A 21,778-nucleotide genomic window follows, 5' to 3' on the forward strand; every position below is an offset into this window, starting at 1 on the left:
CTTGTTCTGAGTAGAAACAGCAGCTCTTTCAAGATTTCCCATCCTTCTGTTCAGACAGACACAATTTCAAATTCCCTGAAATATCAAGAGGAGGCTACTGTAAAAATCACTGTAGTTACAGAAAATACATCTCTCAGATGTTAAAACTGACATCAAGCTGCCTTTTGTAGTACTTGGCTGTAAAGATTTTTTTAAAGAAGTTCTGCTGTGCTGAAATACTACTGGCATTAGAGAATAAACTTGTCATTTATGTCCCACTTGCAGTGAGAAATATGAAAACTGTAATGACACTAAAGTAGTTGAACACTTATGAACTGAAAAACTGAAGGTGTGTGCTATTCAGCAACACCCTGGAGTTCCATAAAGAGGCAACTCAGATGTTCATTTCTTAATGCTTAAACAAGGTTTTATCTGTAATTTTTTCTTTACTGTACCTGGAAAGTATTCAAGGTGAGACTATTGAAGCTAGGATCTTTATCTTAACATACTGTAGTAAGAATGGTACAGCACCATACAAAGTTAAACATCACACCTCAATATGGTATTTATCCAGTCTTGCTCCTGTGATTTTTTTTTTATCACCTTCAACTTACATAGACTATTTTTAATTATTTACTGCTACCTTGAGTTGCTTTTAGCATAACTTACGAAAAGGACTAGAGTAGTAAGTGTCTTCCTCCCTAATCTCTCATATACTTTTCTTTATTTCTCTGATATACTTACTTTCACAATTCCTTCTCTCCACTCTGCAGATGGGATATTCCAAGCAGTTCTATGGCTCACAAACCTTATTTCTCTTTACTTCTAGTAACTTTAATTTTGCATTCTGCTGAAAAACTTATTTAAGCCTATTTAAAGGGCTTCTTAACCTTTTATAAAGCAATGACTTTCCCGTCCTGTTCACAACAGTGCAATATTCTCATGGCAGCTCCAGGGAATGAACCACAAGTAGCTGGTTAGTAACTTCACAGATTTCATTGACTTTGCATTTGAACTGCTTGAAACTAGGAAGCTCTTAAAGGTGACACTTCAAGAACCTTTGCTAGATAATCAGTTGATGGTCCTGCTCCTATTTGAATCTTATGCCTCCATTTCAAAACACCTGTATTTGTCAACCTATTTTGAGTAACAATGCATTAAGGCTCAGCATACGTTTTTATGCAACACCAGTGCATTGAGGTCTTGTAAATCAATATTCTTCCCTATATGTGCATCTGATATTTCTGTATCTCCTGGAAATCTCATTATAAAAGAAATAGAAAATTCTCTTTGGAGCTTGCATAGTTTGTAATATTAGCTTAACACTTCAGTGGGGGGCATGAAGTATATTCTGTCAATAAAAAAAAAAATAAAATAATTTTGTGCTGCAAGTAGTGTTTATTTTTAAAATATTAAACCCCAAAATTTAGAAACAACATAAAATTCTGAGACTAATAAGAAAAACACTCATTTAATCACTGCAAGTCCAGCAATACACAAATGTGGCTGAAGACCATGTTTCCCAGTAGCAGCCTTAGAAATATACTTATTTATTAATTGTGAGATAAAGGTTTGACACAGCTATTTTTCCTGGAACCAGAGAAGAGGAGATACCAGTGACACTTTGACCCTGAAAAGCTCATGCAAGATCATACCTTAAACTTTGCTGTTATTTGGTTTATAAGAGGAATGAATTCTTGAAGATCTTTTGCTTCGCAATCTTTAAGCATGTGCTCAGAGGCAGAAGGAATGAATGGAAGAACTTCTTCCTCTAGGCAAATAATCATGCGGTGAAGGAAAGTGCGGACACCACTTCTCAGAACTTCCTTTTGTAACGGACAACTGAGAGCTGGCAAAAATGTTTGTAAGCAGTCCAGATAAACCTGTGAGCAGCCACATTGTTTTACAGTTTGCTTATTGCTGAAAGCCTTGCTGGTCCGGCTGTAAAAGTAATACACCAAGTTTTATATAAACTCACGTTCCAACACAATGCAGAAGCAATAACACTGAGAACAACATATACTTTAAAACCCATGCACTAGACTAGAATTTCATGAAATGGGAGCCAAACACTGGAAGTAATGAACAGAGTTATTTGATATGAAGCAGCTACATTTTGGCAGGTTTTGGAGAATTAAATTCTAACCGTTTACAAACAACGTATGATTAGAATAGCTCCACACAATTCTTTGAGGAAGGGAATAGATGCTGGTTGATTATAAACTTGCTCAGTGTTCTCTGTATCTCCATCCACAGCAGCCTTTTCTAGAGGGACTTAACTTATTTTCTGGGCTACCATAGGAAATTCTATCACCACTGATGATTTTCTAGGTCAATAAAGCACAGGTAGAAACTCAGCCCCTCCTCCCAATAAATCCTTTATATTTCCCTTTTACTCAAACCAGAAACACACAGGGTCACTGTGCTGTACCTACCTAGCAAACCCAACTGCGTGATTGAGGCAGTCAGCCAGTGCCATCTGTCTGTCCTCATCTTGTGCCATCATCAGTTTTTCTAACAATACTTTGAACTTTTCCATCAGCGGAGTCAACAGATTCCTCATTAGAGCCTGTTTTCTTTCTGCAGAGTATTCACTGTTAACTATTAATACTCCAGCTGTTTCATAAATGAAAAGTTGATCATCACTGCTTAACAGAGCCTGGTAACCATTTTCCTAAAATGGAAGATAACAGGCGTAATTTACTAAATGTCCTTTATCAAAGATTTTTTTTTTCCCCTCAAAGTTTAAAGATACTACTTTTTCTTCAATCACGCCTAAGTAATCCCTATGGTACATTTACAATAGTTATATTCTTTTCCTACTTATGTGGAAGTGTTAAGTACAGGTAAAAACATAGTTGAAGTAACAACTATTTTTATACAATTCAGACAGATAGGCTTATAAATAGGTGTATATATATACCCCCATCTCTAGCCAATGCTCCCAGAAACCCACATAAACAAGATTATTAAAATTAGATACAAATGGAAGCATGCAAGTGATCTCACACCAAAAAAGCAAGACAATTATTTGTGTTTATAAATGTTTGTGTGCTAAGCTTACAATTCAGCAAGTACTCAGGCACACTGATGAGTAAGTGCAAGCCTTATTTATTATTATTATTTATTACAAAAAGCTGCTGTAAATACTCACAGGGGGAGAAAGTTCCAGCAGATCTTGTATTCTATTCAGAACATCTTCAATAAAAGGATTCATTTGCTTACTGAAGGAAAACACAAGTACATAACACTATTTAGTGTGCATTTTTACAGGTTTCCTGGTATTTTATTTAGGCTGTAAAGCTAGACACTAAATTACCTTCTCAATATAAAACTCCCCTTTAAATATCAAAGCACTTTTTTAGAGAAACGTGGCTTACAGATATATTGCTTGTGGTAGGCCAAACAGATACATGGCATATTGGGAAATAAAACATTTTTTTCTTTCCCTCATCAAAATAAGCTGAGCATATGTATTTGAGTTCTTTGTTCTGTGACAAATTTTTCCACTGTCACCTTAGTATTACACTATAGGACAATCCTGCTAGATTCTGTATTGATATTCTAACTTCATTGCAGTCCATTTGAAGCCCAGCCTGTTTCGGTGACAACTATGATGTACAGAAGGGCTAGATATAGTAAATTCAGTGCTATTTGGATACATTTGTAACAGCTTTACTCACTTAAGAGACTTGACAAATCTGGAGAAGAGGTAAGCTGTTCGACTTCGTACTTTGGGACTTGAATGGCGAAGACCACGGTGATCTAAAAACGCCATCTGCAATCAAGAAAATATCTCAGTCTTAGAATCCCTGAACAAGGGAGGGAAAAGCTAATCATCCAACAATTTAAGAAACCCAGCTTCAAAAAATAAGTTCTTTAGACTTAGGAAATTGTCTTATCTAGTTGAAAATGCAAACGAGATAAAACTTACTAAAACAGTTGGAATGTGCTGAGGTTCAACAGCAAAGAATTTTTCGTATCTAACCACTGTTTCAAAGAATTCCAAGGTCACTGACGTATGTTGATAGGCACTAACACCAGAAGTCACCAGCTACAAGTAAAAGCATTAGCAGGTTAGTACTTTAGCTATTTATAACAAACTACAATGTAGGTGACGTTGATAATTAAGATGAGCTATTTGAACTGGAGCATTCCAGTCTTTATTAGATTTTTAAATAGCTCCCACAACACACATGCCTACCGTTCTCATCATGTCTTGTAAAGCCGTAGCTTTTGTAACATCACCAGAGAAGTGAGCACCATGAGATACAGGAAGAGCTTCAGCCAACATATACAGCAGCCTTATGGCTACTTCCACTTCCATGAATCGTGTAGTCTGCCAATTCCTAGAGAAAAAAACATGAAGCTTATGTTAGCCAGTAGTAGCTTATGTAATAATAATAGTTCCACCATGTAGGTTAATATTTTCTTTTAAGCCTTCTTCAGATGCATAGCATAAAAAGAGCAGATTTAAACTAAGAAAAACACTGTAAGACTTAGGCAGTATTTCAGAATGCTTCTGGAAGACTTTATCCACAAATGCAGCACTCCTCTATTTAGTGGTACGAAAAGAAAGCTTTTTCTTTCTGAGCAGCTGAGTAAAAGATTATACAAAGTCATGAAGTTGTACCAAGCTCACTCTATCAATTAGCTTCACCTTGGTACATCACACTTACGTTCATTACAAACTCTGATAGTTACAAAAGGCAAAAAAAAAAAAAGCTAAGGGCATTGTGTAAGCAAGTTAAAAAACCCAACTTACTGAAGTGTAGTGTTAAAAACTCTGCGCACAGATGCCAACAGTAACTCTGGTGAGACCTGAGCAAGTCTGTCCAGCAATAGTTTCAACTGTTTTCTGTACTCCACAAACATTGCTTCATCTTCACCCTACAAGACAGTCATGTGTCAGTGAAGTCCCTATTTTTGTGTTTAAATTAATCCACAATCATTTTAGACAACTATACCTAAACCAAAAACATGTCCCTAGAGGAACAGTACACCACACTTAGAGAATTCAGTAACGCTCACCCTATGCTTTGCAAAACAACATCCTTTTTTGACTGGTTATAATATGTTGAGCTCCACAGCATTCAGTCCAGAAACATTCAAAAAAAAGGCTTTTCAAACTGAAAACTAGCCAAAAGTACAAGACAGAAAGTGCTCTTGGCAAAGCCTTCTTGACCCAATTCTTGAAAATTGACTCACTCCTGAAGATGTTCTCAGTATCTAGCTTCATTTTAAAATTAAACTGACAGAAACATTTATGACGGACTGCATACAGTTTAAGTAAACCTTTTTAAGACTAGAGCTTTCCAAACAGCCTGAAGCAAAAGTAAGTCTAACATATTCAATCGTTATTGCTGGCTGACAGAGATGTAAACATCGGAGGAAAAGTGAAATCAAAGATTTTCTGCCTCCTTTATCTTATTTTTGCAGAGGTTTGAGCATCTGAAGTAGGTCAAGCAGCATCTCTTCAAGAGTTTCATTACACAATATATTTCTCAAATCTTTTTGCAGGTGACGTGCACAAACACGCAAACTCTCACTGAACAAGCCTGCTCAAGAGCTATGTTTAGCTAACAGCACAGCTGGATTTGCCTAGGAATTGTTCTGCACAAATGCAGCCAGAAATATTCTGTTAACTGAAATGGCTTGGATATCCCTTTACTACGTTGTTTTGTCCTATGCACATGTGCCCAGAGTTTAAAAAAAGCTTTCCACATAGGAAAAAAACTTCAGCCTACAAACCTTGGCATCCTACCTTAAAATACTCAGCCTATGAAAAATAAGGATTTTAAAAGTTTAAGCAAGTTTTACTACGTGTAATTTAAATTGCATTTGTCTTTTTATTCATATAACACAATACCTCATTTTCAAAATTATATTCTTCATCATATGTCAACTTCTTCATAACGGCCAACATGATTGCCTAAGACAAAAACAGAACTGTAAGTGTAGCAGCAAACAACTAGTAAGAAGCAACAGTTAGAATCCTGCAGTAAAAGAAACATTAAAGCAAGCGTTAAATGTTTACAATATTTTAAATCCCCTTCGAGTTATTATTTTCAGAGGCTCAGCAGAAGTAACAGAAGTAACAAATTAAAACAGATGGATTATATCCAAACAATACACAGATGCCATTCCAGATACACAGCAGAGATGACTTGGAGCTCTCTGTCTTTAATAGTATTATCTGGCTTTGTTTCCTGCTTGTAATCTGTACTCTACAGTTCACATTGAAAACAATAATTAAGATGACTAAACCAGGCTGAGGAAGATAAACAAGTTGTCCAAGATCCTGTTTTAAAGGGGCAGGTCAGCTTATCCATAAAATTCACTTCTCTAATTGTTCAACATCCTTGAAAGGGTTTTTTGGGGACAGGTTAACAAGCTGAATCGGTTCAGCAAAGAATCCAAGACTAAGAGCCAGAAGCAGGAAACAAGAGTAAGAAAGGCAAAACCTTCCCTTTTCAGCAGCAGCAAATTATTAGACCACTTAAAGCACTGATGTGCAATTTCCCCTTAGAAGGGACTGTTGATAAGTCCTAAAACAGGAATAAAGACTTGATCTCATATCCACTATAGTCTTAAACTCTAAATCTATCACTTTGATCTTAAAGCATTTACTAGTTCAGGTTTTAAAACTCTGATTTAATGTCTAAAATACAGGGAGTACTCAATTCCATTCATGCTTTCCAGGATGGATAGAAATTGGACAGTCATATGCAGCTAAAACAAGCATTTAAAAATCTACTATATTTTAATTTTCACTTTAGTTTAGCAGTTTGTCCTGGGGAACCTACAAAAATGTGTATTAAAACTATACATTCCAAATGGACAGAAAGCTACTCTGAATAATTAAAACTGAATCAGAAACAGACCATTTTTATCTCTATGACAACAATAGAGTGTTAGAAGTCCAAGAGAATATTAAGTAGCAACAAGTAACGGGGCAGGATATCCGTATACCTATTACAAGAAACAGATTCACTGAATGGTGGAGAAGACTCAGTAGAATTGTAACAGATATTTGATCAACATTACAGAGCACCTCATTCTTACACCTACTACCAGGGGAAGAAACAAACTGGTGTGTTTTCTTCTTTTCCATGTTGGTTAAATTCAGTAGTCAGCAGCTTCTATTATAACTACAGCAAATGAAAATGCTGATTGTATCAGCAAGAACTGGGTTAGTGTTTTGCAATTCACTTCCAGTACTGGAGGTTCTGAATGCAGATAGCCATAAGTTTCAGGCACACAAACAAAGGAAAAAGGTCAATAAAAAAAACCCAAACCCTACACCAAACATTTTTGTCAAATTAATCACAATTACATATTTTTCATTTTAAGTGCAAAACCTGAAGTTCTTTAACACCAAAATGGACCAACGAATTAAACTTAGGTTAGTTATTGAGGTGCAATTCTTGGTGATCTTGAAGAAACAGACACTTGTAATACTTTGAGGAAGAACATGGTCAAATAGCAAGACTGTGATCAGGCTTTCTATTGCCACCAAGTATCAGCATCATCTGTGAGAAGCTTCTGCTTCTCTGTAAGAAGTGATACTAAAATAATTGCAGAACATTAATGTGATATGCTTGTAGCCAGAAATGCTTAGAAACACCTGTCATTTTAAGAATTGTGATTCTGCTGATGAGAAAAAACTTTGGCACTTCAAAGCCACAATAAACAAGATCCCCTTTTTCACTGTTCAAATGATGAACAAGTTGAAAGTGAGAACCTCTTAGGTGCAAAACTTTAAAGGAAAGCTTTAAATTGTGCACTTAGCAGCAGAAGACAGACAAGAAGATTTAGACTATTTCCAAATACATTCTTATTATGAGTTCAATGAACGAAGAAAGACTGATATGACCACTTCTTAATGCTTAGTAAAATTAAGAAATAATTCTAGCACAAAGTTCCTCAGTATGAAAACAAGTTTAAGAAAACAATAATTTTGAAAGTGACACATTCAAATATTGTCATAAGTGCGCTGCAGTAGTAATTTGGTTTGATCCAGTTATAACAAGAGACATAGTAACAAAAATAAAAAGATTCAGTGATGTTATCAAACTTCTCTTATTGTATTACCTCATCCAATTTAAACGTGCACTAGACAAAAATCAAGACAATCTAGAGCAGTTACTCAAATTCAACTTTTCGTGTCAGAACAGAATTTAGTTTTCTTTATAAAGGAGAAGGAATCACAGCTCTCAGCTGTATGAACTTACAAAATACCTGCACCAATCTAACCAGTTCAACATCTAACTTTGTACATCCACACTGGTGCAGAGGGGCAATAGGGAAAAGAAATTTTAAAAAACTGTGCTGAAATAGCCAAACAGTTTACTACCTCCAAAACTGGACATAAATCTTATTTATTAAACTTAATGCTTTATATATAAACACTTAAGCTTAATGTATAGTTTAATGTAACGCTTAACATATAACTGCTCCTTATAACTGTTACACTTGAATTGCAGCAGCTTTTTTAAGTTTAACTTATAATACTATCAAGGTTGAATTTTAAGACAACCATTTCCATTCTTTGTCCAATCCTTTGGAATTAGGACATATTTTAACAGAGAAACAAAGCTTCAGGAAAAAAAAACTCTTCTTCTATCTTGACTTAAGAACATTCTATCAACTGAACAGACTGTATAGAAGTTTATCAACATATGCTTAAAGGTTGCCTGGGAAGACCAGCTCTAAAATAGCTTTCATCTTCATACACAATTCAATATAGGTTTACTATTTAAAGAAACATCTGTAGTTACTTAGCAGAAGATGGAACATACTGTCCTTACTTTTAAGCCTTCCCTTTTAATTATTGTCACATGCACATTTTAAGGCATATAAATAAAATATGATTTGTTTCAGCAAAATGAAAAATTCTGATCCAATGTGATCTTGAAAAAAAAATCTCTGGTAAAAAGAAAATACTTACCTCTACATTCGCTTTTTGTTGGTCTGAAAGTGCAGAAAGCTGTAAAATAAATTCCAAGTGTTATTTTTTGTATGGTAACTTCCTTATTACTGTCTAATAGGAAAAGACAGGTTTGCTTTTTTTAACAGCCATATGATCTGCAAGCCTTCTTTCCACTTAATGCAAGATTTAACCCAATTCCTTCAGATTTCCAAACAACACTCTAGAAATATCATGACCACAGCCATTAAAGATACTGAGTGCTCATTAGTCAAAAAACCTATTTTGCAAGTCAGCTTGCACATAGTATTAACATCATGTAGTCCCACAAAAATCAAACTAAATGATATGCCAAAAAGTGATGTTAAATTAATTAAAGCCAGACATATTTACTTGTTTCAAGATGTGAAGGTAGTCGTAACAAAAGCCAATGATATTAGATGAGATGTCGTCATCTTCGTGAATTAGCAGTTGCAACATTAGGGCCACCTTTGCTTCGATAGCTTGCAGAGTGTCTTGAGCACTCTTCATATCACCATTTTTTATCAGTTTAGTCCAACTAGCTATCAGTGCTTGCCCCATCCCATTGACCAGCTTAGAAAACCTGGCCAGAAAATCCACATCATCTTCCTGCAAGAAAAAACATCCGATTGAAAACACTAGCGGAGCTCATGTTTAAATGGCATGAGCTTACAGCCTGTGCTATCCATGCCTGGTATGTAGAGAAAGTAAAACCAGTATTTATCTCCTAGATGGAAAGTACAATTGCCTGGTTCGTTTTCCCTGGGGAATGGAGAGAGAAAAAATTAAAGCAACACCAGATTTGGCTGTCCTCCATTATACAACAGTAGCTTCCTTCATCTCTTCAGGTTAGTTAGTTTCTCTTTTTACTTTACAGCAAGAAGCAGGTTCAAAGTAAAAGCAGAAGCACACACCTACCATAAATTTATAGGTTGTATAAGAGGAAAATCTTTTTATGGGAAAACTTCAAAGAGTTAACAGCTGTAGCTCACTTCAGAAATACTGATAATGAGTAACTTTCAGTACTGCCTGTAAGAGTGAGTTAATATTAAGTATTTATGGCTTGCTTTTGCAGAAATACATTGATCAGAATTGAGAAACACCCCTAGGCCAGTCACCCCAAACAGATGCTCTGCTCCCTGCCACAACTGTACAGAAGCAGAACACAAGTCTTCCTCAGAGAGACCGAGGTAAGATTTTTAGAGAAGCACCTCCTGAATTGATGAAGGCACATTTTCTGCATTTGAGTAGGAATATAAATTTGACAAAGGCTTCAAAATTAAGAGATAATTGCCTTGCAATCCAAGGACTACAGCTTCATGAGGGCTGGTTTCTGTTCCTCCACGGCAGGTAGAAAACAGCTGTTCCTTAAACACCGCAACTGCCACGGAATGTGTGTTTGGTCAGTAGGTATATTTTTCCAGCTTATAGATAAGAATTTCAAGCCTCATGGTCTGATGGTGCAGACACGCAGAACCTATGTGCCCTTAAGAAAGCTCTTTCCCCTGCCTAACTATGCACATCTGATCTAATGTCTCACCCTTAAAAAACCAACCCTCTACCTTGGCTACAATACCTATTATGGAATCATTCAGAAGAGAAGATTCAAGGCAATGAAGCACAGAAGCAGCACCAACCTAAGCACAATGTGCTTTAGGGGAGGAACAGAGGAGTTACGTAATGTCTTGCTTCCAAAACGAAAAACTCATGCTGAGGACAAAATGCAGCGTGTTTTAAATGAGTAACCAATATTAATAAGAAGCTGTTAATTCAAGTATGAGAAAAGTGTAAGAACTGTTTAGCTTTGATGCAGAAGCACAACTAATTCTCTCTAATCTGTGAACTTAAGTTTCATAGTGTTTTGTTCATTTGCTTATTCAAGAACTGTCGGAAACCTACGACTTATTCCTATTGTAAAAACAATATACAAACCTGATCAATACTGAAGAGACCAGCAGACTGCAATACTTGACATAAAGATTCAACCAATTTTGTTTTATCAATTGGGTCCATTCCCTTATTTACAATTTCAAACAAACAATCACAGGCTTCTTCCCGGAGAACTTCCACAGACATGTGACCTAGCAGCATATTTATAAACCTTCAAAGAAAAAATAAAATGTTATTTTTATATGTACACAGTAGCATTTTATAGAAGCTTCATATTATTTGTGTGCCATTATTTACAATGGTTTCTTTCTCTAAGACTGTTTTGAAGTCTATTGTACTGATTAAACCCAGCACTTTATACACTATAAGGAGAACCCAGCAAACTGTAGTGTCTATTTTGGCCATGGTACCAGCTTGGTTTGCAAAGTTACTCACTCTACTAAAAACCCCCAAACGCCAAAGATTTGTATATAAATGAAGTCCTTTTTAAAGACGAGTTTTACATCTGTTTCAGATAAATACAGTCAGCACGCTATCGGGGTTACTTTTGCAAAGGTATTCCAATAAAGCCCCCTTACCTTTCATTGGCTATCAGGCTCAAATCTATCCAGGATACATAAGCTCCAACTACTTCAAGGCACTGGCATGTCAACTCTGAGTTATTGTATTGATAGTTTTGTAAGATTTGGTACCACGATTCCACCAAACTTGGAATGCACTGTTCCCTCATAGTATCTTTTAATAAGGTGTTCCTACGAGCTTCCTATCAATACAGAAAAAGGATAAATCAGACTTATTAGCATCTTGTCAAATTAGTAGCATTTTTGTACCCACTACCAGACACCACTTGTCCTAGCAAGATTAATAACTCAGATCAGAAACCCCAAAAGAGCACATTTTTTTCTTGCAAAAAATAAAACCAAAATACATCAGTTTTCACTCTTTTTTTCCTACCACAATGTCCAAACACTGAAGAAAGGGGAAAGAAGTCCTTTAGATCATTAAAAGGATTTTTGATATTAGGACTTCTTAAAACAGGCACTAGAAGAAATTAACATTTTAAAATGAGTCAGTCTAACATTAAATTGGCTAACTTAGCCCATTAGTTTTTGTTTGCTAGCTCTTCAAGCAAAAAACACATTAACTGAAAAGTATGAAATCAGAAAATAGCATTAAACAACATATGGCTTTTGAATCTAAACCACCTAATGTCTCTAAGGCAGAGTTGCCATAGGAAAAAACCAACATCTCTGCAAGTCTTCTCTAATTAAAGAGAACTTTTTGGAAGTTTAAAACAAATGTTAATGCAAAATAATAACTTGCCTCTGATGTATGAACAACATCCCGGTCTACCAGCTCAGCATCAACAGCCATCAGGATTCTGAGGTACATATCCACACCCCGTGGATTAAGGTCAACCACTGACAGAATATCAAAAAAAAACTTGGGCCATTTTGTGAGATATTCAGTAACAAAAAGCAATGCAAAGACTTGTGCAGCTTTGTTGCGAATAAAAGTCTTCTCTGGCTGGGGATTCAGCATCTGGTAGAAACAAGATATTTTATTTGTACATTCTTACTAAATGAGAGAAGAATAATATACGATTGATGATCTCTGTACAGTGATTAATATACTACCTCTCTTCTTGGCTGAGGTCAATAAAAAGCCTTACCTTTCCATGGATTTTGAACAAAAAAATAAAAATAAAAATCAGCTAAATTGCATTAAACAGGGAAAACATTCTCTCTGGGTGACACAGTCCTAAGCCTTTCATTCAGTACCAAGACATTAAGTGTACTATTCACAGACTAAAAGCTAGTTTGTTAGTCTGGTGAAAGGAATAAACAAGAACTTACAGAAAACAAGCTACAGTACTCTTTTAGCTAGCTTCTGCCTAAGTTAGATGTTAGCTTTAAGAGCAGTATAGGAAGTTTCTAAATCTATGCTCACTGGGAACAAAAAAAAAAGAAAAAGAAAAAAATCTACTACCAATCTCTCTTCCCCCTTTCTATAACACCTGCTAAATGGAACAGCTTGCCACAAAGAAAAATTAAAAGGAATTAAGGAATTTAATCCATTTCACAATGACCTGTTCTTTTTCAAATTGTATTTTGTTTCATTTCCTACTGTTAAGCTTTCTACAAACAAAGCAACTACGTTAATTTCCAGTGCAGAAGTGGAATGCTAACTAGGTAATGGCAGGTATAGGCAAAGACTTGTATCAGCCCACTTGATGGGTCTGCTGATTGCAAACTCTGGGGTCCAGCTGATACTACATGTTCACCTACAGTAACTGATTCCACAAGACAGAGTAGCCAACACTCCGCCGTAGCATTAACAGGAGTCAGGTCAAGAGGGTCTTGAACACAGAATTACTGCTCTTCCTCCACTCAGAACATAATGAATCTGAAGTATACCTCTCTAAAATGAAGCTTTTCATACACGTTATTTCACACACAACGGATTAAACCCCAATCATTATATTTAGCAGTAAGTGCAAGCATAGACTTCTTTACAACATCTGATTTAAAGAATTTCTAGTTAAGACTAGCATGTTAAAAGCTTTTAACCATCAAATACTGTGTATCTTCAGAAAGCCATCTTTAAACTCAAATGACAGATGAAACAGCCCACACTCGATGCCTTTTGTTAGCCTACTAACGAGCCTACTGTGTGGGACTGCTGTGAAGGGACATACTTACCTGTGCTTGCAGCCATGTTATGAGTGTTTCCCTAATTAGCTGCTGCTGGACTTCAGTGAGTTCAGAGTATCTGAAACAAAGCATAATGAGATCAAAATACAACTGCTTTACGACAAGGGCAACATTTCGTAAGGCAAAAACTCTTTTAATATTGCACTTTAATGTAAATGAGAGGTTCCTAGAACAGGAATTTACGCAGCTACCTGCATGTTAAAATTTTGAATCAAAGACATAAAAATAAGGAAAAACATTTTGCCCATATCAATGGATTACATTTTGAGGCACTATGGCCTCCTGTATTGGAGTAGGAGCTTGAAATTCACAGGAAGATTGCTCTACCAGGGACAGGACTCAGGATCCTGAGAAAAAAAATACACATTTGACCATAAGTCACGGGGAGAAGGAAGAGGCATCTGTTACGCTCAAACTTGTTTACTACACATTGAAGACTGTCAATAATGAGGACCAGGAAGTCCTTCACTGATCTGACCTACAGTACATTTATTATCAGACATATGTCAAAGCAAACAAGAAAAAACAACAAAAATCAAAAAGGCAAACAAGTCGTTCTGCTTTACATCATACATACAAGTCTTGGCAAAATTTGACATTATAACCAGCCCACCTCAAATGCTACCCACACAACATGTTTCTTCCCAGGACTAGCTTAGCTGAGAAGGCTCTCCTTGCAATGGATCCAGCTATACCTTTGGTACAGTCCCTAACAGGAATGACTACTGAGTGTGACTCCACTGTTCCTGACACAAGTAACTATTCATGAAGGAGATGAAAAAAGCAACCGCACTGAAAAAATGCTCAAAAAAAATAAGCAGCAGGAAAACAAGAGAAAACATACTGCAGGAAGCAGATGACAGGACTGGAACAAGCAGAGGAAGGTGGACAACAAGGTAAAATCAGGTAAATAAAAATCACAGAAAGTTAAGTCTGTCATTTTTGCTCTGTTACACTATTGTGAAAATCAATCGCAAAATACATCTTATTCTTATGTAAAGCCCAACCATGTATTGCAACCAGTTATGGTGACATTCTGAGAGGCAGACACCTCTGCCATGGCACTCAAGTTCTGACCAAAGAAGCCCAAAGTGTGAAAAAAATACTGTTCCATGTAATTATTTCAAAGTATTTTTCCTAAACTTATGATTCTATGAAAACACCACAGTGAAAAGACTACTTTCTCTTAACGTCTCTGCCATGGTTATTGAATGAATAGGGCTTTGTCTGAAGTCCAGGAGCATGTACTGAGCAAGGCTGCTGCTTACAGGACTCTTTTCTGCAAAAATCAGTGAGAGTACAGAATAAGGCTTGAATCTCCAGAAAGGAAGGACTAAGTAATTTCAAGCAATCCTTGGTAATTGGGTTTGTGTCCCGATTTAAGCGACAAAGGATTAATTTCTCTTTCAGTAATTTTACTTTTCAGTAAGGTCTCTTCTAATGCTAGGGAAAACAGCATTTTTAGAAGACTCTGTCTGAAGTTATGAAAATATTTACTTTATAGCCAGCTATGGTATGTGAGTTTCAAGGCCTCACTGTTTTCTAGCCTTGCCAGGTGTGGGGATGAGGAGCAAGACCCAGGCACTTGACCCAAGCTGGCCAACAAGATTACTTCATACCACGAACATCACATTCAAAATGAATTTGCAGGTTTGCTGAGGATTTCTCTCTTCCTTGATGGCTGTGATCCTGAGAACTCCTTGCCCTGATGCCAGACCCCTGAGCCCTTCCCTTCCTCCCTGAAACCGTAGCGCTTGCAGTGTCTGACATTTACTGTCCACTGCTGGGAGTGCACAGCTTCCTGCTGGTAGAATGGGCTGGGTATAATCATTATATATTTTATATTGGTAGCAGGATCAATATTGTTTCTTTAGTATTATTAATGTTAATTTAGTCTTATTCTATTAAATCTGTTTATATTCAACCCTCCAGTTTACCTGTTCCTTCCTGATTCCCCTTCCTGGGTGGGGAGGGGTCATCAGGTGATAGAATAATTGTGTAAATGACAATAAATCATTGTGGGTTCTTCAAACCGTAACAGTCTGTTTTGGGCCACACACAGGTGTTAGACTGGCTAAGTAGAGCATGCTGCTCAAAACCCAACTGCTGCTCAAAATCCAACTACTCCTCTCCCAGCAAAGGTGAAGAAATAAAAGCAGGTCCTCTGGACTGGATTAAAGCCATCTCATCAACCATGTAAAGATGAGAGATACCATTTAAAGTTTCTTTGCAAGCAGAACAAAAAGGGAAAATTAAATAGACGTATATGGCGAGTGTCAAGAAAGACTACTCACTTGAACTTAATTTGATGTTCTAGAACTTGAAAGCAAAAGAACTTGATGTGATCATCACTAGAAAAGAAAAGAAAATGCTGTTACTGGTGGAAATATGGTACACTTATCTGGGAATAAGAAAATTCCTCAAATATTACAAGCAAGGGGCGGTCCCTTTGACAAACCAAGAATTACTGTGCACCAGAGAAAAACACTACTGCTATTACTTCAAAAGTGACAAATACTCAAGCAGTTCATTTGGTAAAAGTGAACCACTATTAAATTAATCTTTATATTTGTTATTATAATTTTTTTTTTCTATAGCCAACAATTTGTTATGCTTTGATTTCGATACTGAACATACAAAACTATAATGCTTATTGTATCCTGCCTTTATAAAAATCTGTCAGGCTTCAATAATACGTTTGGGGTCCATTAGTACAGTAAGTGCAAGTTGTACATTGTATCTTTAAGAGCAAAGCTGAAGACAACCTGAGATATAGATTAAGAAAGGACATTCCACATGCTGCATAAGTCACAGGAATTTTTTATCTTTTTATATAAAATTGTAACAATTGATGTTTTCAAATCTGTTTCTGTTTTCAAATTCTGTGTGGTTTTGTTAATTACTGCATACTCTGTTGGAGTCAGAAGTTTTGATAAATCATCTATAAAAAAGCACTTGCTATAAATCACTGCTGTTATTCAGGACATACACACCCCTCAGTTTCGTTCCAATCTGAATTATTGTGTGATACAGCAACAATCTAGTATTTGAGATCTAAATACGCAACTTTGTGCAAAAATAGTGGTGACTACGTACTCTCTGCATCTTGAAAAATTGGATGGCCTACTTCATAGAGTAGGGGCAAGGAACTACTTCTGACATCACTGCAGATAAAGCCACAGAGTCTCACAATGGGAAATTTTCAGCACTCCTCTCCTCCCCAAAAGATAGCCCAAAGACTCCGTCTTTTTCCCTGGATTTCATAAAGCAGCAGACTTTAGACTATGGAGTTTTATTTATACATTGCTCTTCCTTGAAAGGTGTTATACAGAAGCCACAGATCAACTAATGATACTAAAAATAGTATGAAGACCATATTAACCTACAGCTATTTAGTTTGCCTGTTATGCTGTAGAGCGAAAACCAGACCCAAATATACTACTAATGAAAATAAGCAATGATTCTTATCTACATTACCTGTATATACTCTGAGCTAACGCTTCTGCACAGACTTGCCAAGCATCCTGAGATATCTTCAGCTGTTCAAAGTAGGCCAGTGCCTGCAAACATCCAAGTAAGTTTCATTTTAAAAAAATAACAAACCACACAGCAAGACATCTCATTCACATTTAGACAGCTCTCTTTCGAAAAAACAAACAGTATTTGGATAAATCCAAGTATTTATACAGCTCTCTAATTACCATAATACAAGAGTGTTTCTTTAAATGCTAATATCATAGGTACCCATTTCCATTTTATATTTAACTTAAAGATTTTTATTTTTTTTAGTTGAAAATAAACATCATAGAATCACAAATCTTGAGGTTAGAAGGGACGCTGGAGATAGAGATTAGCTATATCCGTCCTTTCAGAAAGGACAAACACCCAGAACCAACATATTACAGGCTGCTAGGAATACTGGGCTGCATCAAAGTACATTTTTAACTTTATTATACATTCCAGGATTTGTTTTACGAACACAAAAGCAAGGTATTACCATCTGCATTTCTTAAAAGATTTTACTGGAGGTTATCTTGTAGACAGTTGAATCAATCTGATAATCAATCAGTAAGCAGAAATATTTACTCATTAAATTGTTATATAAATTGCAATGCCTTTTCATAGGAGCATCTCTCTTATGAAGTATCTGTTATCCACACACCATGATTACTTTCTTAACCTACTCTACACTAATACAAGCCTCACTACAGTTAAAACCACAAATTTCATTAAAAGACACTAAAGGTTGCATAAAAAGCAACCCCCCAACACCTAAGAATCCGAAAGGCAATTGCAAGCAACTCATTGTTTTCAGCAGCTGCTTTTCATTCTATGGGAACCTACATAAGGTGCTGAGCAACAAGTACAAAGAACTGAAGCAAATGAAAAAGTCAAAGCCCAGAAAAATAAATTCTACGCACGTAAAGTGTAATTTTGCAGAATTGGTAACACACAACCTTCAGCTTACACGTTTGCAACGTGACTTTGTTTTGTACTTGCCACCTTGAACCTTACGTATTGGTTAATCAAAAAAAACCACCAACCCTAAATCCACAGCCCCCAAAACACAAACCTTTTGCAGTGAAACACCTCCTCCAATTATTAGAGAGATAAGCAAGATCATGACATACCCTTTGTCTGAAGTCTGCATCAGCATTCGGGTTTAGCCCTAAAAGGGCTTGTTCATCCATCTCTATTGCTATACTCTTTGCTTCCTACTCCTAACTGATTTGCCCTCTTCTTCTAGAAGGGAAACCACGATCATCTGAAAATAGAGAAAGAAAAACTTTATTTGCTCAGCACAACAACAAAATTTAAATGCAGGACAGCAACAACCACAGAATTTTGCCCACAAACCTCAAACACATCATATGTACCCCACCAAAACATCAACGTATATAATTTTCATATAGATATCAGAATTTTAAGTCCTTTAATCAGCTTTTAATAGTATTAAACTTCTTACTGAATAAGGAAAATTTGAAGTGTCCACATATTTTAGCTCTCCTGAAAAAAGCTAATATCATCTTAATTAGCAGAGAAATGGCATGATGTGCACTATTCAATTGAAAGGCTTCAACTCACATTTCAAGCATGCAGAGATTTCAGCAAGATACGACATAAGCATAAATCAGCTACTTAAATGATAAGTGCATTTTTAACCCCCACCACAAACTTCACAATTGCAGGAAAAAATAACCCAAAACTCTACTCTCATCTCTATAATACTGTTAAGATGTATCATAAACCCCTTTATGAAGTATTTCCCCTAGGGGGGCAAAGCCATTAGGAGGTCTGTCTTCTAAAGCAAGCACACACAAGAGAAATGTCACAGAAATTAACCACAAAATACATCATACTGAGCTGTTAACAAAGTTTTCTGTTCCTACTAATGGGTGCTGATTTACTAGCAATTATTTTTATTTAGAAAATTCAGTGTAAAATTACCAAGCACGTTAAACAAATGTTCTAAAGATGATGTGCCTCTACAGGTTGTTCCGCAACGTTCTGATAAAACACAGTGTATTAAAAAAAATAAAATACTAGTATGCTGTTAAACAGCAAGAGGGAATAAAACCCCATCTATTCTTCAAGCCCTCCCCATTGATGTACCATGGTAACATAGTTAATTAGAGCTGAAATAAGGCCTTGTTACATAAGGATGTAGGAGGTGGGGAAAGAAAGATAGACAAGAGGAAAAGATGAAATACAAAGCAGCTGTGGTTGGAAGCTGCCTACGTGCCTATAGGTAGAACTTCCGATTTCTCAGTATTGCGTGACTTGTGCACGCTCTACTGTTCACCCTCCCCCACTGGAAGAAAAGTGGCACAGTGACAAACTGGCAGCAAGCGTGCATGAAAAGGAGAGCCCAAAATTTAACATGGTAACAGGCAGACATTTCTACAAAACTCACGACAGAATACACTATAGCAAAATGCATCACGAGAGGCAATTCACTAAGTAAAACTGAGTTCACAAAAAAAAATAATTAAAAAAGCAGGTTGAAGCAGTATAGAAACCAGAAAATCTGGAACAAAGCGATGACTCGTGGCAAAACAAGCTTCTCTCTGCCTTACGACACAGAGCAATCCCGCTCAGGGTCAAAACCTTTAGGGATTAAAGTTGCTCTGCTGATTCTTCTCCCTCTGCATCCCCAGCTTGTGTTCCCCATAATCAACATTCAAAACAACCAGATTAAAACAAAGATAAAATGCTGCAGGGAAAATGATTATTTATTTTTTTACACCACCTTTCGATTAGGGTCTGGCCTAGAGTTATACAAGTAAAACTATTTAATATACAGAAGCATATTTTTGGCATATTTTCTTGCTGCTATCACTATGTTATCTGCCCAAAAGGTAGTTATCTTCTACACCTGGGTGACAAGTTTTGCTATTAAAAATAGCTTAGCTCGAACATGTATCCTCATCATTTGTTTAGCTAACAGCAATGCCAACCAGTTCCACTAATTTTGTATGTTACACTTCTACCATATACCCTTTTCCAAGAGTTTCTGCTTGACTAGCCAATGCTAGAAGACAATGAGACAGACAATTTGAATGAGCCTTCTGAGAAAGCTAACAAAATAGCTTCTCATGCCTATATGGTTTAAGCAGGTAGCTTTTTCACCACACATCTGTTTTACCAGTCAGTCACACTTCAAAAGCAAAATCAAACTGCAATTTTAATAGCATTTACAGTCCACAAAATCCATTGCAAGATGTACTCAGCTATAATGTAAAGTACACCACTAAAGCAAGTTTTATTTATAAAAAATAATCAATAACTTTAATAATTTATACGCAGCTGTGTAGGAAGTATCGTCGTACGCACATAAAGATGCTCTTTTTGTTAAGCAGTACACTATGTTGGGTGGCAAATCAATCTTACTGTAATTAGGGGGGTGGGGTTTCTTAATAGTGAAGTGACACGGGTATATGTACGTTTGTACTCCTTCATATATGAAATGCTTACAAATGTATTTGATAGTAGAGACTGCTTTCATGCAGGAAAGCAGTAAAAAATGTAGTCACACTTCAAGTGGGGAAGATTACCCAGTTTAACAATACTAACGTGGTCAAAGGTGTGTAACTTGGGCCCAGATAAGCCCCAATAATGAAAGCATTCAGAGCGTTTTAAGTACAGATGCTAACCACAGGAACAATTAGCAATTAAAGAATGCTTCGTTTAGAGCACTCATTTCAGATATTAACAAGATTGCGACAGCACAGTGACACGTTTAATTTTCATTCCCTCGAGTTTTCTCTCTAATAAAATAAAGACAGTGAAAGATCATCCTTCACATTCTTTTTTGATTTCTGCTCTGCTTGCTGCAAATCTTGAGCGCATTTACAGCCTCTTGGGAGAGGCTTTACATTGTAAATGAGACTTTACATAGGGTTAAAATGACCAGCTACGTGACCACGGTTACTTCGAGGACTTTTCAACTGGACTGGAAAGTTGTTCTTTTTGGAAGCGACATGTTAGGACATAACTTCAGGCACATTCCTACTGTCCAGGAATTCCCTGTGAGGAGCAAGGCCTTGGTGACACCGTCCCCCCCCGTCGTTCCCCCCCCCCCCCCCCCCCCCGCGGGCGGGGCCGGGGGGGGGGGGGGGGGGAGCGCAGCCTCCGCTGCCCGGAGAGCCAACACCGCTGCGTGGCTCAGCAGCCCCGCCGGGGAGGGCCGGCAGCCCCCGCCGCCTCCACATCCGCGCCGAAGACACCCGGGGCTGCGACCGAACCCCTCGGGCCCCTTCCCGGGGCGGCGGCGGCATGACAAAGCGCTCCTCCCTCGGCGGGACGGCGGGGGAACCACCGCACCGAGAGCAGCGGAATATGGAGGTGCGGGGGAGGTCCCTCCCCTCACGCTGCAGCCCAAGAGCACACGGTTACTTCCTTCCCCCACCGGGGCCATAACGGGGGGTCGGCTCTCGCACGCCGAGCCCTACGTTAGAAAACCCCCCAGCCCCCACCGCCTCGCAGAGCACCGGCCCGGCGGGGACCGGCCGACCGCGGCACCTCCCGCACTCCCCCAGCAGCGGGGACGAGCAGGGAGGCTGCGGCGTCTCCCCCCACGCTTCCCCAGCACCTCACAGCTACGGAGGAGGCGGCGCCAGGCTGACTGGAACCGGCCGGGTGACTCGGGGGAGCCCACCGCCAGCTCAGCGGCGACGCCCGCGGGCGCCCAAACCCACCCCTTCCCCGCCGCTGAGGCGCCACGGCCCCCACCGACAGCCGGGGG

The 21,778-nt window shown here is 37.7% G+C and overlaps 1 protein-coding gene across 1 annotated transcript in view; it reads right to left on the reverse strand.

Annotated features, from left to right (window-relative positions):
• Nucleotides 1–21,778, reverse strand: part of XPOT (exportin, tRNA) — a 38,237-nt gene that overhangs the window by 6,130 nt on the left and 10,329 nt on the right. The window contains exons 2-18 of the mRNA XM_014964085.1: nucleotides 18,165–18,298; nucleotides 17,011–17,093; nucleotides 15,828–15,884; nucleotides 13,522–13,591; nucleotides 12,143–12,361; nucleotides 11,398–11,582; nucleotides 10,862–11,030; nucleotides 9,302–9,538; nucleotides 8,930–8,968; nucleotides 5,849–5,911; nucleotides 4,745–4,869; nucleotides 4,184–4,328; nucleotides 3,914–4,033; nucleotides 3,663–3,757; nucleotides 3,134–3,203; nucleotides 2,415–2,653; nucleotides 1,635–1,920 (exon numbers count right to left, since the gene is read on the reverse strand). Coding sequence (XP_014819571.1) covers nucleotides 1,635–1,920; nucleotides 2,415–2,653; nucleotides 3,134–3,203; nucleotides 3,663–3,757; nucleotides 3,914–4,033; nucleotides 4,184–4,328; nucleotides 4,745–4,869; nucleotides 5,849–5,911; nucleotides 8,930–8,968; nucleotides 9,302–9,538; nucleotides 10,862–11,030; nucleotides 11,398–11,582; nucleotides 12,143–12,361; nucleotides 13,522–13,591; nucleotides 15,828–15,884; nucleotides 17,011–17,093; nucleotides 18,165–18,224 — 2,262 coding nt within the window. The 5' untranslated portion in view covers nucleotides 18,225–18,298. The remainder of the gene's footprint in view (nucleotides 1–1,634; nucleotides 1,921–2,414; nucleotides 2,654–3,133; nucleotides 3,204–3,662; nucleotides 3,758–3,913; nucleotides 4,034–4,183; nucleotides 4,329–4,744; nucleotides 4,870–5,848; nucleotides 5,912–8,929; nucleotides 8,969–9,301; nucleotides 9,539–10,861; nucleotides 11,031–11,397; nucleotides 11,583–12,142; nucleotides 12,362–13,521; nucleotides 13,592–15,827; nucleotides 15,885–17,010; nucleotides 17,094–18,164; nucleotides 18,299–21,778) is intronic.

The sequence above is a fragment of the Calidris pugnax genome, unplaced genomic scaffold, assembly GCF_001431845.1.
Source record: "Calidris pugnax isolate Ruff unplaced genomic scaffold, ASM143184v1 scaffold44, whole genome shotgun sequence".
NCBI lineage: Eukaryota > Metazoa > Chordata > Aves > Charadriiformes > Scolopacidae > Calidris > Calidris pugnax.